A 16,121-nucleotide genomic window follows, 5' to 3' on the forward strand; every position below is an offset into this window, starting at 1 on the left:
TACCATATAGCTATATCATAAAGCATCCATGCCAACAGCAGAGAAGGCAAAGAGACACAGGAGATGGTGGGTTTTTCCTTGTCAGCCTGAGGAATTCACAGGAATCTCCATTTTTCCCAGCCTCCCTACAGCATCGGGGTACAGACATCCCTGTGCCTTAGAGGATCCAGAAAAACCTCCCTTTACACTGAGCAGAGAGACTGGCATTTCTCTGGAAGTGGCCACAATCCCCCTTGGCAGTGAAGCTGTAACTGCAATTTTACATTGGGGAAGTTAAATACCACTCTCATCCCTAAAAGCATCTTCACTCACTTCACAAAGTGCCTCAGGAAGGGTAAAGAGTGGCTTTAACACATGCACACAGCCCCCCTCAGCCATGCTGTTAAATGTCAGGATGCAATCCAGAAACTTACCTTCTCCACCCAGAAAGAGAATTGTCTGGCTGATATTTCGATGGAGGGATCAATAAACTTGCAGGTAATGGTGGTTTCCATTATCTTCTCTGTCCTGCTGGCTGTCCCAGTGACAGCTTCACACATCACATAATCCTGCACCTCCTGCATGCAAGGGTCTCTTGTCACTGCTGGGTGGTGGCAGAGCTTCCAGACAATGCCCTGCCCTGGCTCAGCACCCACCACCCACCACAGGCCCTATTGTTGCCTTAGAGTTATGGCCACTGTGCCTTTTTCTTCCTGTGATGCAGCTTCTTTATTCTCCACTCAGTTGTCCCTAACAGTGCACCCAAAAACCACAAAAGGCACCTGGGAGAAACTCCATCCCTTCACACAGCTTATGTTTTATTCTGTTCTTACCCCAGATAAAGCGCTTGGCACTTTTTTAATTCACTTCCTTTCTGGGCTTCTAGTCTAAATTATCTCTCTGCTCTTCTTTGCTGACTAAGCATGAAACACGGTTTGCCTCAAAAGAGCAACATTTCCATCCGCCCCTACTTTGGGATCAGCCCTGGGTTTTGGTAGCTGTGCCTGCAAAGGCCTATGGGAGGGAGGCACCTGTCACCATAACCTTAGAGGGGTGCTTCTCCTTGCCTGCTTCTGCTTCTGCAGGACTGCAGCATATGGCCCTAGTGGCAGGCCCCTGGGCCTCCACACCCCTTCCCTTCCCTTCCCTTCCCTTCCCTTCCCTTCCCTTCCCTTCCCTTCCCTTCCCTTCCCTTCCCTTCCCACACCTTCCCACACCTTCCCACACCTTCCCACACCTTCCCACACCTTCCCTTCCCTTCCCTTCCCTTCCCTTCCCTTCCCTTCCCTTCCCTTCCCTTCCCTTCCCTTCCCTTCCCTTCCCTTCCCTTCCCTTCCCTTCCCTTCCCTTCCCTTCCCTTCCCTCCCCTCCCCTTCCCTTCCCACACCTTCCCACACCTTCCCACACCTTCCCACACCTTCCCACACCTTCCCTTCACCTTCCCTTCCCACACCTTCCCACACCTTCCCTTCCCACACCTTCCCTTCCCTTCCCTATTCCAGCATGTGTTAGTAGTAGAGGAAAGTAATGACTGAAGGAGGGGTGAAATGCCACAGATATTTTTCTCCCTTCGTTTCAAATTAATACATCTTATGTATAACAATAATTAATTGTGTTACTGGGCTGCCAGGTTAGTGTCCTCTAATTTAATCCACTGACAATCTGGTTTTCTTTTCAAATGTGAAGGATAACTTAATTTTTTTAACCTTTCAGGACATTATTGAGACTGGTAGAATGTGGACACCCTTAGAGGCGTTCCCTAGTTAGGGAGACCCAAGAGGTTTCTCTAGACGCTGCTCTGTTATGCCAATGTAGCCCTGTTTTGTTCCCTCAGTCAGCCCTGTGCCCCCTCCCTGTCCCTCAGTCTTTCAGTCACTCCCACACTGTTTCCCCATCGGCTCCCATACCCAAACTCCACCTTTGTGCCACCCCTATGTCCCCTGATAATTGATCTCTGATGCTCTCCCTGCCCCGACCACCCATATGCTTGAACCTAGACCCTCACCATGAGGCTTTTGCCTTGCCTTTGACCCTGGAGTATCCACGTGTGTGGCTGAAATAAACATCTCTGTGGAACCCATTCAAAGGCCCTTGCCACCTCTTTACCTTCCACCATATTAACAGCTAGCCAGGCTACAACAGTGGAACAATGAAAGCATTGCTTTCAAAAATAAAACACAAGGAACCAAGGATGGTAGAAGTTGTAAGGTGCAAGGATATAGCCACTCACTAACATATTCAAATCATCTGGGTGAATACTCAGTGTATGCTGACAGGTGCTTGTTTAACTTCAAGTTTGGGGGGGAGGAAGCAAATGCAGGATGTGATCCTTATGCAGCTGCTTAAAAATTAAGTTGCTTAAACTGGGAAATTCACCCATGCACCACCATCTCCACTGCTCAAATTAATAAAAAAAGGTTTTATGGCTCTTCTGTGTAGTCCATGATGTCTGATGGATTCCCTGTTTCTTACTTCATGTTTCAAGGAAATTCATCCCTTTCCATAGATTTTCTAATGACAAGACCCCGGATATTTTTTAATATCCTTAACTGTAGAAGTTTCCAGAATTTAAGTGTCTGTCAGCACTTGGAAGTTGACGTCAAGTAGCATTCTAGATCTACTTTTAGTAGATCACTAAAACAAAATTTTGTGGAATATCCCTGAGTCTGTCAAGTAACTACAATGCTTTAGAAAAAAACATTGCTTTATGCAGCAGTTATTCAGACAGTACTTCTAGTGACTGTCCAGGAGGTTCTCAGTTTCTTCTGAAGTGCACAGGCAAACCAAGAATAGAAATTATTTTGCAGAAGAAATTGTTCTTTTCTCCCTCCCTTCCTCCCTACCCACTGAAATCATTACCAGCCATTTGGACATGCTTCCCCCTCTGTGCTATTCTAGTGTCCTGGGGCATTGCTGCATGGAAGTGATCTGAGACACAGGACTGGAGGGAACTGGAGGGAACAACGTAGAGCCACTTGGATATAGAGAATGGACTTAGAGCCTTTGCTTCTCCCTCCACTCCAAGGCTGAGCACTACTTCCTTCTCTGCAATAATCTCCCTGTTTTGACTTAAAAGCATGATTCTAGAAGCCTATGGGGAGGCGTGGCAGAAGGGAAGTCTACAGCTTAGAGCAAGAGGTATTTTAATAACCAACCTTCTCTGCTCTGCCTTACAGCCAGCTTGTTTAAAGGATATGTCAGGGTCCAGGTTACACACAAGACTGTAAGTATTGTGTTTTTCTAGTATCTTTTTTCTGTATTTTCCCAAACACAGTCTTACAATTTCATTTCAGGCAGCACATCTGACAACTGGCACATAAGTTTAATGAAGGCCAAGAGAAATGGGGAGAAAGGACATAAAAACCTGTGAACTAATGACCAGCTATTCCATCCTGAGACACCTCATGACCACCTTCTTTTTTTCCTCTGCTTGGCCTGAGCGCAGCTGTAGCTATTTGATATACAAATTTAACTATTTAGATAGCAGAAACAGAATCAAACCTTATCTCTTTTGCTTTGCTTTGACCCTCGAGGGCATATGTTTTGATTCTGCATTATTAAACCTGCCTTATTCCCAAACTGAAAAGTCCTACTCAATCACAGTTCATCTACCGTCACTCAAGTAAAATCTCGCTCCTTGTCTCCTCTCCTAGTTCTAACTCATAACTAGGTTTTAAACAACTACTTTGTTAATAAAAATCATTCATTTAGCACCTTAATTATCTCACTGAGTAAAGGGAATAGTTCAAATTCTAACCTCTGCCATCAGTTCACAGCTCAGATTCTTAAGGAAGCATCCTGAAAGAGATGATGCCTATTACTCTTAGCTCGAGTATGTGTTGAATAGAAACTGTGCACTTAAAAGCTACTTACACCACTGAAGTATAAAAAGAACTGTATTTTCTTACAGATACAGGCTTTGAAATTCCAGATAAATTTGTGGTTGGGTATGCTCTTGACTATAATGAATAATAAGAATAATGAATATAATGAATAGTATATGACTATAATGAATACTTCAGAGATCTAGATGGAAGTACATGCACATTCCTCCACTGCCAGGTGCCAGGTACCTACCTACCACAGGTACCCAGGGAGAATATTTGCTTCTACTCAGAGCTTTTCAACAATTAAAAACCCTTCAATCCCAGCTAGAAACTTCCACTGAAAGAGCAAAACCACTTTTAAAGTGACGAGTTGGTAATGCAATGTAGGTGCATAAGAAATGTTTGTGCTTCACCTTTTTCTAATTCTACTGCACAAGTCTCATGGCTCAGCTATGCTGCAGGACATTCGGAGCGCCCAGGCTGTTGAGCAGCATACAGTCTGCAGCCCCATCTGAAAAGAAAATAACTTGTAATGTGACTTTAACTGGATGTTTGTCTGTCTTAGTTCAATCCCATGTTGCTCTTCTGTCACCAGTCTTTAAAGCAGCCACGCAGGAGCTCCGTGTGAAGGTTTTCTGTACACTGAGGGATAACACGGCTGTAAGATCCTTCTTCCCTTGTTCCATTACAGCTTCCTTAGGCTGCACAGAGTAGTAGACCCGGAAACATCCTAAATTAATAGGCTTGATGGGTTTTCTTCCCCCTCCTTTGTTTTCAAAAGTACTTCTAAAATTCTGGGGAACTTGGAAAGTGTTTCACTTCAAGGTCTTTTTACTAAGACAAACCACTTCTGAAGACACAAACGATCTGTGCTATTGCTCAACAGCATGAAGGAGTATGCAGTAATTTAACAAACCTAAGTTCTTTAAAATATATAAACCTATGTATTACAGATAAACTTGGAAAGAATATTAAAACCCCAAGTTTACTGCAAGTAGGAAACTTGGAACCATTATGGTTCCAGCGCGTTTTAACTGCAATGCTGGTAATACAAACTGAAAATCAGTCTTGCATTTCATTCGAAGATAGAGGTTGATAAATATTGTACTTTTTGGTTTTTCTTTTAGCACATCTTTATTCTGAAAGACAATGACAAAGAGAAATAAATACAGGATGTGGTAATGCCAGTCTTCTGGAGCACCAATTCCTGGCTGCTGATTAGGTGCTGAACCATGACACCAGGAAATTACTTCTGCTGCTTGTGTGTCCCTAAGAAGAACGGGAAGCTGCACGCTAGTGCCCAGGACCTGCAGCTCGCTGACTGGCACTTGCACGATGCGCCGAACACAAACTGTTGAGACCCTGGGTTTTCCCGTTCTGACGGGCGGCGCGGAGCTGGGTGCGAGGCTCTGGCGGTACCGAGCGCTGCCGCCGTGCCCGTCACGTTCCGGGCCCCGGAGCGGATCGCTCCCGCTCGGCCCGGGGACCGAGGGGCACCAAGGCTGGAACAGGCGGGGACCGAGCGGGGATCGAGGGGGGGAACGAGACGGGACCGAAGGAGGGAGCGAGGCCCGGCCGGCTCCGCCGCCCCCGGGCCGGCCCCGCCCCGCCTGTCGGGTGCCGCGGTTGCCCGGTAACCGCGAACGCGGCCCCTGCGTCTGCGGCGGCTTTGTGGCCTCAGCACCCGCTGAACGCGCTCCTGGCCCGCTGGTCGCAGCCTGAGCGTGTGCGGGCGGCCACACTGCGCCAGTGGCCAAGTGAATTGTTCTCAGAGCTTTGGTCTCTGAGGGCGAGAACTGAACTCGCAGAGCTTTGCTCGGGCCCTGCGAGCCGATGCTGAATTAGGTTTGAAGGTAAAGGTTGACTAAAGTTGCACTTTTTGGTTTTGTCACATCTGTGCTCTGAAAGAGAATGCCGAAGGGAAATACAGGATGTGATAATGCCAGTCTTCGGGTGCAGCAGTTCAGTGGCATGTACTGAACAGGGGCTGAGTGGATGAACAACATATGGTCTACTGATTGGGCTTTTTTTCACTGAAGACATGCAACTTTTCCGAAGTATACTAGTCCATACATTGGTTTCCCTATAGTGACTACTTACACTGCCTAAAGGTGAACGAGTTCTGTTCAAGTTTCAGTGAGTTGTTACCATCTGGTTACTAAAATTATTAGGGAGACACTCCTGAATTAAGGAGTAAATGAGACCATATGCCAAAGTAAAGAATCTGCATTTCATGGAAATGGGAGGAAGAGAGAGAGAAAAACAAGTAGAAAAAGGGAGGGAGGGTGAAAGGCGTTTGGGAAGGGGGGGGAGAAAGAGTGTCAGAGACGATTAAGTAGAAAATATCACCATACCTCCCTGGGGTGGGGCAAGTTTGACTCTTTGTCTCTTGGTACTTTTGAATAATATAGAATCTTTAGCACCAGTACATCCTTCGAGTCTGCCATGAACTGGGCTCTGGATTTTCAGATCTGTTGTGTTACTTTGCATCTCATGCAGTCATCTGGTGAAAGGCCTCAGGCGTGGGTCTGGGGGCACTTTGGTGGGCTATGACACCCCCTCAGCTGCCCCCGTGGGAACGTCCTCTGGATGTGGTCTCGTGGGAGTGGGGAGTTTTAGAGCTAAGCCAGTTTGTGTGATGGAGGATGGGTGTCCACTGCCTATTGCCAGAGGTTACACCACACCCAAAATTTCCTCCTCCTTCTCCCTCTCTTGACGGGAGGTTTGTGTGCAAACCTGGCCTCAGCAGAGGAGCCTGTGGCTATGACTTCCCCACCCTGAACCCAGACAGAGCTGATTTTCTGGACAGCTGCTGCGTTTGGCTTTGTTGTGGATACATTTTTCTCCCTCAGCCTTGTTTACTTCTCCCCAGACATGAGATAATAGGACAATAGTGTTGCCTGTACCTTGTCTCAAGTTCCTTTAGGCAGCTTAGCTCACAGTCCAAAGTTCCAGCCAGGAGGCATTTTCAGCGAGGGGTGAGCTTCAGTGGTCACAGCTTCTTCATACAGTTTTGTCACAATGGGCAAAAAGTCCTTTAAAACAATATTTAAGCCATTCGGCATAGCATTCCAGTCTCTCACAAGTCCTGTGAGGAGCAGCTGAGAGAGCAGGGGTTGTTTAGCCTAAAGAAGAGGAGGTCCACTCTACCTATTTTAAAGTAGTATTTTAGCTACAGCTTTGTCTCTTTTAACTATTATTAATTTTCAGATTTTTAGCTCTGCTTTTCAGTATGATCCATCTTTGCATTGCAGAACATAGCCATATATTTAAAGTCCAACTAGAGGCCTAACAATACTAGCTACTTACTTCAGACAAGCACTTAGCTACTTTCAAATAATATAAAATTTTTAGCACCAGTATCCTTTGAGTCTGCCATGAATTGGGTTCTGGGTTTTCAGAGTTCCATTGTTGCTCCTTCCAGTTTTGTTGAGGCATTATCGTTCATCTGCGACATCCTGCCTCCACAATGGCTTCTGCATCCCCAAAAAAGACATCGACACCTCGTCTTTTGTCCAGGGAAAGACTGAAGTCTATTACTGTAAGTACCCACTGGGGCTGTGTTGAGGCTGGAAACCCCCCTCGTGTCCCTCCTCTCCCTGCCCTGCCTGTTGTGCAGCAGCACTGTGAAGCTGCAGAACCCCTCCCCACCTCTCTGTGCCGTGTTCCTGTGGCTGGGGGCTGTCCTGGTGCAGTAGGGAACATCGTGTGTTTCTTCAGGAACAGTCCAGTGTCTTGCCTGGCTGTGCCACCGCAGCCAAGTTAAGCCAGGTTCAGCCAATGTAAAGCTGAAGCCCTGAGCATGTGCTTCTTTCCCTTTCCATTTCCCACGGTGATTCCTTCTGTCAGGCTGGACACTCACCTGTGCTGCTCTGACCAACCTGCTCCTGGGCATGTGAGGATGGGGGGGGGGAAGCTCAAACTCTGCCCAAAGCCTTGAGAGACACAGCTGGTCCCAGCTGGGGGAGCTTCCACACCAGCTGCTCTGTCTCATCTCCTGTGTGGGGCACAGATCCAGCCCTGCAGACAGCAGAGGAGGAGTCAGGGCCACAGAGGTCTCATGGCTGGCTGGATCTCACTTGACTGAAGATGCCCCAGTGCTGAGGTTCTGTCAAGGAGATCCCTTTGGTTTCTTCTGTGGAGGCATCTGTGAGCCCAGACAGAGAACACAAATGCTAATTAACAGAGAGAACTAAAACTTGGACACACTCCTGTGCACCTCACTCTTGGTACAACTTGGCTTTCTTGTGTCTCTTGGACTCACCCAGCAGTGTTCTCTCCACGCTGTGAGTTTTGACTGTTGTGCAGGGATGGAGTTAGGGGAGTTCTGAGAGCTCCTCCCAACTCTCTGAAAAGGTCACTGCCTCAGTCCAATGACAGAAAAGAGGAAACAGATGCCCAAAGAGCAGAAATCCCCAAACATGTCACATCTAATCACAGAGAAGCTAATGGCACAGAGCCATGTGTTTGGAGCATGTGCATTATGAATTTACTGATGCTAAGTATTTCAGCAGGTAACTTCCAGGGCTTCCAGAACTATCCTAGATGATGGGGTCACAAATTATTCACCGGTGCCACTTGTTCAAGGAAAGCCTTTCTGAACAAGTGCATCTCTGAGGTTCTAGCTAACTTTTTTCTTTTTTTTTTTCTTTTTTTTTTTTTTTTTTTTTTTTTTTTTTTTGCCTTTCAGCTGCTTCCTTCTAAGTTCCTGAAGGAGAAGTTTCTCAATGTGAAGGAGGTGGCCAGCACTGGGGCGAGTTTTCTGCCCAAAATTGGCCCATTTCGACACATGAGTGAGACTTGTCAAAAGGTAGCCTTTTCCTGCTCTTTTCTATTCTGTTTGATGCAAAGTTGGAAGAGGGCGTGTGCTTGTGACAGGCTTGTCTCCAGCAAAATACTTCAGTGTCCAGGTCCTGTTGTCATTGCCAACTGCTGGTAGTGGTGGACTTGGAGTCCTGATCTGCACCAAGCCAACACAAATAACCTCTGCTGAAGCTGCTGGGGTTTGCTTGAGTGTAGCGGCCATTGCTAAAACAAGGGGGGAAAGGCTGGGGACACAAAGACACAAAATTGCCATTTGCCATTCTCCTGCTGAAATAGCCACCTCTTGCTTAGGTGTGGTCACCATCAAATGCTTGGGGTCATAGGATTCCCTCCAGAGTGGCAGTGTTAGCCTTTGAAGGCCGAGGACCTGCAGTAATTCCTTCAGATTTAACAAAACTTAATGTGTTAATGTTTTGGGTTGGAACAATGTGTTGGGACCCGGATGGGGTGTTTGATTTTGCAGGCTGCCAGATGTACAGGGGACTCCCCCTGGGCAGAGGCAATGGATGTGCTTTATCTGGATCAGTGCCTACATAGAGAGGTGTGTTTAAAGCTGCCTTTCTTGCAGGACTGGCTCAGTATAAAGCACTGTCCAAACAGGTAGGTGACCGAGGTGGGCTGTTGAGCAGGAAATTGGCAGCAAGAGACATGTAATACATGGGTTAAGGATTGCCCTGGAGAAGGGCCTTAGGAACACCTCAGAGAGGGGCACAACTAAGGGACAAGTGTGCTGCAGCCATTCCCTTCAGCAGATTGTGTCTCCTGTGAAGGCACACAGGAGACCTGCTTGTGTCTCTGCACTGACAGCAGTGCAGCTGGAGAAGGCAGACAAAGCAGGGGAGAGTTTTCTCAAAGCTATGTCTGCTCCAGAAGCATTTGCTGCTGTTGTGGCATTCCAGACGTGCCTCTGCAATGATATCAAATAAGACAGCAATAATAGATTACAAGAAAGCACCCATTTAAAGCTCATGGAAAAAGGAGATACCAACTCTACTCTTACCCAAGTTGCTGAGAAAAGAACTGAACCTTATCATCATTCAGCATTCACTTCATTTGTCTTTTTCCCAACTTCTCTATTACTTTACTTTTGCCTTTACCTATGTTAGGAACGCACTGACGCTTAAATACAAGGGGACAAAATCATTGAAGCAAAAGAAAACTGTTTATTAGTAATGTTTCAGCTGAGGCAGGCGTGTCTCCCTCACCGCTGAGACAAACACACCCTCAAGTAAAATGGCAATCTTTCTATACCCTTTATACCTGTCCAGGGCACTCCCTGTCCTCTTTGCCAGTGGATGGGTACTGGGGAACTCACGTACTCTCCAGACCGCCAACTTTCCTGTGCCCTCCCCTCTCATCCTACTTCCTTTTGGTCAGGTCTTCAAGCCCATCCCTCTCCCAGCTCACAGCAATAACCAACCAACCAACCAGAACAATCCAAACCACAAACAACACATAGAACCAACAACTTTCATTCTTTCACTTAATAACCTTTTGGCTTCAGCAAAATATCACCTCATCTCTCACACCTCCTCTGGTACTGTTCTCTTCTTACTGATGTCTAAGTTCTAGATCAAAAAAGATATTTGCAACTGCGTTGGCCTCGGTTTCTCAGAGTAAAGGACATCCCAAAATTGTTTCCCAAGGGTCTCATGTAAATTTGCGGGTTTTACTGACTCCATGAGTGCTCAGTCAGTGCCCCAGACCTGTGTGATCACATGGGCACAGAGCTGTGCGTAAGGTAAGTGCTGCCTGGCATTCTGGAGAGGAAACCTGGAGAAATACATGCCAAAAGAGCAGCTTGGCTTGAACCTGCTCTGTGTGGCCCAGCAGCTCTTGATCAGCTCAGAGCGGAGGTGGGTGAGCTACTGTTTCCCCAATGTGTCCTGGGCACATGTGCTCACCCAGAGTGTGTACTTCAGTGGGGATCAGTGTAAAATTCTCCTTCATGAACCTTCCTCCCAGCAGCTGAACCTCTCCCTGCTCTCTCTTGCCTCTCCAGTTGTTGCCAGTTCCTCCGATAGAGAGCTTGCTCCAAGTTTCCCCACCAGAGATGGTATTTCAGAAATTCGTCGCTCATGAGGTCTCGGAAATGGTACTGTCTCTCACAAACAAGGACAAGGTAAGTGCTGGGACGTGGAGCTTCAACACTGTGCTGAATGAGGAGAGTGGTGTAATTCCCACAGTGTACAGCAAAGCGAGTTATCTGCTGCAGCACATGCAGAAGAAAATGTCGCAGGTGGAAATCTTTGTGTGCTGGGAATTCTCCACTGACTTTGGCCATGCATTGATGGTATCCACTTCAAAGGAGTTTCCTTCTCTTGAAAGCTCTGGATTGATAGGAATGCTGGGGGCTGTACAGCTCTTACCTGCTCTCATGCTTTGTCTTGAGTGTATGCCACATCCTGTGTCTCCTTGGCTAATCTGGGTTCCTGGGAGGACTCTCTGCCTCTCTCAGCCTGTTTGGCTCCCTTTGTGCAGCTCACAGTCAAAGCCCAGAGGCTGTCTTCTCCAATTTATGCTGGAATCACTTCTCTATGGCATTGGCACTGCAGGAAATGTGTTCTGAGACATCCCTGCAATCAGACTGATGTAGCAGAAGCAGGAGGAGGCCTTTAGGTGCCACTTCAGGCTCCTGCTAAGCTTCATCCAGCTCCACTCAGGTTTTCCAAAAGCAACATGGCGCTCTGCTTTCCTTTTGGAGAAACCACAGCACATCCAAAGCCACATGGTCCTAGAGGTTTTCATCTTCGCTTGAAGAAGTTGAGATTGTTTTGCAGTTTCCCAAGAGAGCTGAATGGGAAAAAGGTGAAAATGTCAGCAGTTGTGTTCCACTGTAAAGAGGAAAACTGAGACCATTTGAATTTCAGTCAGGGAAACATTTTCTCAAATGAAGCTTGTGCCAAGAGTGGGCTGGTGGGAAGAGACAGGAGGGTCTCAAAATCAGCTGGTTTTGACTTTTTGAGAGCGTGTTACAGGTGCTCAGGGTTGATTATCTAAGTGCTGCAAAATGCACGTTTGCTGTGTCTGTGGTTCCCAGAGGGCAGGACCTGTCAGGAATGCCCAGGAGCCCAGCTTGCCTGCACAGGCAGCAGGAACCCCTGGAGAGCCAAGACTGGCTTTTAATACTGGAACCAGAGTGTGAGTCAGTGCTGGTCATGTTTCTCCAGGAAGAAAATGCCTTTGTAGCCCATAGTCGATGGGCACAGCCTGGCTGTGTTTCTGTCACCTTTAACAAGCTGATTGCTCTCATCATTTTGTGATTCTTCCTTGCTACTTTACTGCCAATTTAAATGCTCTTTGCCAGCTCCTTGTTTTAGGGATTGTCTTGCTGTGTTCCTTCTTTTGCTTTTCAGTTTGCTTCCATTCCCAATAAGGCCACAATATTTGGTCTCCTCTCTTGCTGGTCTGCCTGCATGGCCGTATCCCCAGAACTGCCTTACCCAAACCTGACCTGCTAGAAGGGAATTTCTTCCTTCCCTCAGGACAATGTGCTGTTTTGCTTTCCGGTAGCACATCCCCCCTCTGGAACACGACAGCATGGCTGTGTGCAGGCAGAAGCCAGCAGGTGTTTTGGCCTTGTTGAAGATGCAGATCACTTGGTTCAGGGGCTCTGTCCCCATCCTTCTGGTGCTGACCTGCTCAGCCCTTCCTTCCCACCAGACATTGCCCTACTGCCCCTGGCCAAAATGCTGCACCCAGACAGAAGGGGTTCAAGTTCACCCTTGTGAATTATGCACCTGTACCTCCACAGCTGCAAGTGCTTTGGAAAAGGGGTCAGGGAAGGATGTCACCAGGACATGGACAGGTCTCCTCTTGATCTGTTTCCACAAGCGGCAAAATCATCGTTTCATGTCTTTCCTGCAGTTTACTCGGCTGGTGAAGGTCTACATGGAGAGATCACCTTATTTCGAGCTGTTGTGCCCCAATGATGCATACCGCATCATCCCACCAGGCACATCTTCCCATGTGCGCATCCGCTTCACCCCCGACGAGACCAAGGTGAGACTGGAGGAGCCAAAACACAGAATTATCTCCAATGCCACTGTTTTTCCTGCACTCTGGGTACGGCCCACTCCATGCTGTGAGCTTGGCTCCAGGCTGGGGACAGGCAGCCTGCAGCCAGTCACACCTTGGCATGTGCTGTCAGGCACTGCAGCCAGGCCTGACGGGCTCTGCCTGCCCTCCTTGCGCATTGCTGAGCATTCCCGAGGGAAGATGCACAGGGAGCAGTCTGAAAATAACAGAGGGGTGTTGATTGATATTCAGCCATCTCTAGATACATTGGAAAGGATTTAATTAGATGGAAAACAGTAGCGGAACAAAGAGATTTCCTCCTTCCTGGCTGGCAACAGCTTCCCTGCCTCACCCTGGGCTGGAGCAAAGATGGTGCTTTTTCACACCCTCTGTTCTCCAGCCTTGCAGCTGTGCTGTCCCAGAGCATAAGTGACCATGACACAGCTGCAAGGCCAGGCCAGAGCATGTGCTATGCCTGTGAGCCCAGCCTGGCACAGGCACACTGAGCTCTAGGGGCCCTTAGTCAGCAGCAGGTTGCTGAGCTGCAGGGGACTTGGACACCTGCCTGAAAGAGCTCGTGTAGCACAGGTACAACCTGCAGGCAGACCTGTGACCCCAGAGCCTGTGGCGGTGACACTGCTGTGGCTCTGTCTTCATGCCTGTCACTGTGGTTGCTCTGTTAACTGGAACCCATTCCATGCCAAGCATGCTTTTGTGTGGAGGTTTGAATACCAGTGCTGAGGCCCTGGCAAGTCTGATCTCAGCGCTGTGATCTGGAGGCTTGTTCATGCAGAAGGGTTTAGGACATGGCATGGAAGGGAGGAGGGAAACAAAGACAGGCTCTTTCCAGTAGCATCCTGCTGCCTCTTAACACTGTTATTCTCCTGACTTGGTTGGAGAGGCAAAGTTAGAGTGCAGTTCTGAGCCAAGTGATGTTTCTACACCAGGCCAGAGGTGCAGGAGCTCTTTGGGTACAACTATTTTCTCATTTTCCTTTTGCTGCTTAGAGTCACTTTAACACTTTGTCCTATTCTCAAATAGCGGGGATAGAAACCTAAAGAGGAATGTCCTGTGTTCCCTAGCCCCATGTTTCTTAGAAGGAACTTAGGAATTACTTAACATCACGAAAATTTAGAGTAAAAATTGTGGTGGCCTAGAGCAGTTCTCTGTATGATCCAAGTGGCACAAGATTTTAGTGCCACTGAGACAGGTTTTGCAAAGTGCACTGCTGCCTTTAAAACGTGACAGTTTAGTACAACTTAAGCATTCATTTTGGGGTGGAAGAGGTAAATTGATGCCCTCGAAGGGTTATAGGAAATGGCTTTTCTTCTGCCATGGGGATGGCACTAAATGCCCTGTGCTGAGACAGTTTCTTTTCCTGCAGGATTATTCCCACGAACTCATCTGTCTCACTGCAAGGGACAGGATAGTTGTGCCTATTCAGGCCATTGCTGCCCAAGCTATCCTGGACTTCCCTGACCAGCTGGACTTCTCAGAGTGCCCAGTCAAGTACAGCAGCCAGAAGACTCTGCTGGTTCGCAATGTTGGTAACGTGGAAGCTCATTACCAGCTGAGCACCCAGAGGTGAGGCAGCTCATCTGTCCTTGTGTAAAACACCTGTGGGTGATAACAGAGCTGGTAAAGAGCAACAAAAGAACCAGAGCATGGGAGCTGCTGCCCTGCAGCCCTGGCTGGAAATGGGCAGGATGTGTGGGGTTTGCTGGTGCTTCTCATGTTTTAAGCAGGATGCAGCCTTTGAGATTTCTGTGTCAGATTTTCTGGAGGCTGCTGGAACCCTCCTGGGCACAAGCAGCTTCTGAAATGGTTACTCAGCACTGTCAGCCAAACAGACCCGTTCTCTGGGAGGCCAGAGGCATGTGGCTTTCCTGTGGTCCCTGCATCAAATGCCCAACATGAGCTGTGTTACAGGGAGCTGGTGCCGTTCCTGTCACTTAAAGCTGATCTGATTTCCCTTGTCAGCTGAGGGCATCAGTCACCTCTTCTGTTCTATGACAAGCCTTTGCAAGCCAGTTTAAATTTTCAAACAGATGATTTAAATCTCTGAATAAGGTCTTGCCCCCATTCTTTGAGATTTCTTTTTAAATACTCTGAAGTTCCTGTATTTCTGCTGGGTTTTCATTTTAGTTTGTGTACAATGTTTGCCAAAAGATCATGAATTCTTCCTTGGGAACCTTCATAAAGGGTGAGCTCCTCTAATGCCTGTCAACATACCACATGCCCTTAGGAACATGCACAGGTGTGTAGGAAATACAAGATATTTAGTGAATATGTGAAAAGCAATTGGGCTGATTTAGAAGATAGAAGTATAGAAGTACAGAATAACTTCTGCTGGATGGGATCTCTGGAAATCATCTGAGCAGACCCACTGCTCAAAGCAACACCGGTGTCTGGGGATTGCAAGGTTCCATTGGGAGATCTGGACCCGCCTTCAGATGCCATACAAGAAAACAAACATACAAATGGACCTAGTTAAAAAGCAGAAGAAAACAACCCATTAAAAACTCCCTCCCTACCTTCTCTTTTCTGCCTTTTGGGTGCAGTAGTGATTCATTGAAAGGGTAGATCTAGATCTAGATCAGGATGAGAACTATCTTAAGGAACAGCTCACAATTAACAGACAAAAGGCCAAAATTTAGCCTGCCAGCCCCATCTCTTGGTAGTGGTTTCTTTTGGTTCTAGCAGTGTCAGCGATGTCTCCTTCACAGCTCTTCTATCTGTGGGCTCAGGGAACAGCTTCGTGATGTTGGCTGAAATTCAGAGGAATTAACTGCAGAGCTTGTGTCCTTGGGTCTTGGGGAGCCAGGTCTATGTGAGAGATGACTGCTACAGCACTAACAGGGGAGTCTGCTGGGTACAGCCTGGGGTGGGATGTAGGAGATGCAGGGGCTGATTTGCGCTCAGTTTTTAGTCCTGACAATTGAGTCCTGAACTTGGCTGTATCCTCTTCTCTTGATCATTTGAAAATAAGAAGATCCCCTCTTTCTCAGGTGACTTCTGAAGTCACCCCCAGGACTGTTATTCCCATCCTGTCATCTGAGGGCAGGAGTATGTAACATGGGGCAAGAGTGGAAATGGGATGGATTGAGATGGGATGGCATGGCATGGCATGGCATGGCATGGCATGGCATGGCATGGCATGGCATGGCATGGCATGGCATGGCATGGCATGGCATGGCATAGAAAGTAGTGCTGAAGTGTGGCCAGAAATTCCCTTAACTGGTAGAATCTCTGTTCTGGTGAAATTTTTGGCGAAAGAATAAGGAAAAAGTCCTGTGCCTTGCCCACACCAAGCCCCAGCAGAGACCTGCAGCAGTCCTGGCATCACTCCTGGGGCAGATGCAGAAGCACGTACAGTAATCCAGCTCTGGGGCTGGTGGGGTCTTGTCTTCCCTCTCCTCTCTCCAAAGTCTCTCGTCCAGCACATGAACAGTGCTGGCCCAAGGCTTCTTCCTC

At 47.7% G+C, this 16,121-nt stretch overlaps 1 protein-coding gene across 1 annotated transcript in view; it reads left to right on the forward strand.

Moving 5' to 3' along the window:
• Positions 1-5,141: 5,141 nt before the first annotated feature.
• Positions 5,142-16,121, forward strand: part of LOC134048166 (hydrocephalus-inducing protein homolog) — a 75,798-nt gene continuing 64,818 nt past the window's right edge. Inside the window, exons 1-6 of the mRNA XM_062499766.1 lie at positions 5,142-5,439; positions 5,595-5,659; positions 8,497-8,616; positions 10,633-10,752; positions 12,498-12,632; positions 14,032-14,231. Coding sequence (XP_062355750.1) covers positions 5,142-5,439; positions 5,595-5,659; positions 8,497-8,616; positions 10,633-10,752; positions 12,498-12,632; positions 14,032-14,231 — 938 coding nt within the window. The remainder of the gene's footprint in view (positions 5,440-5,594; positions 5,660-8,496; positions 8,617-10,632; positions 10,753-12,497; positions 12,633-14,031; positions 14,232-16,121) is intronic.

This window comes from Cinclus cinclus, chromosome 11 (genome assembly GCF_963662255.1).
Source record: "Cinclus cinclus chromosome 11, bCinCin1.1, whole genome shotgun sequence".
In the NCBI taxonomy this organism is placed as follows: Eukaryota; Metazoa; Chordata; class Aves; order Passeriformes; family Cinclidae; genus Cinclus; species Cinclus cinclus.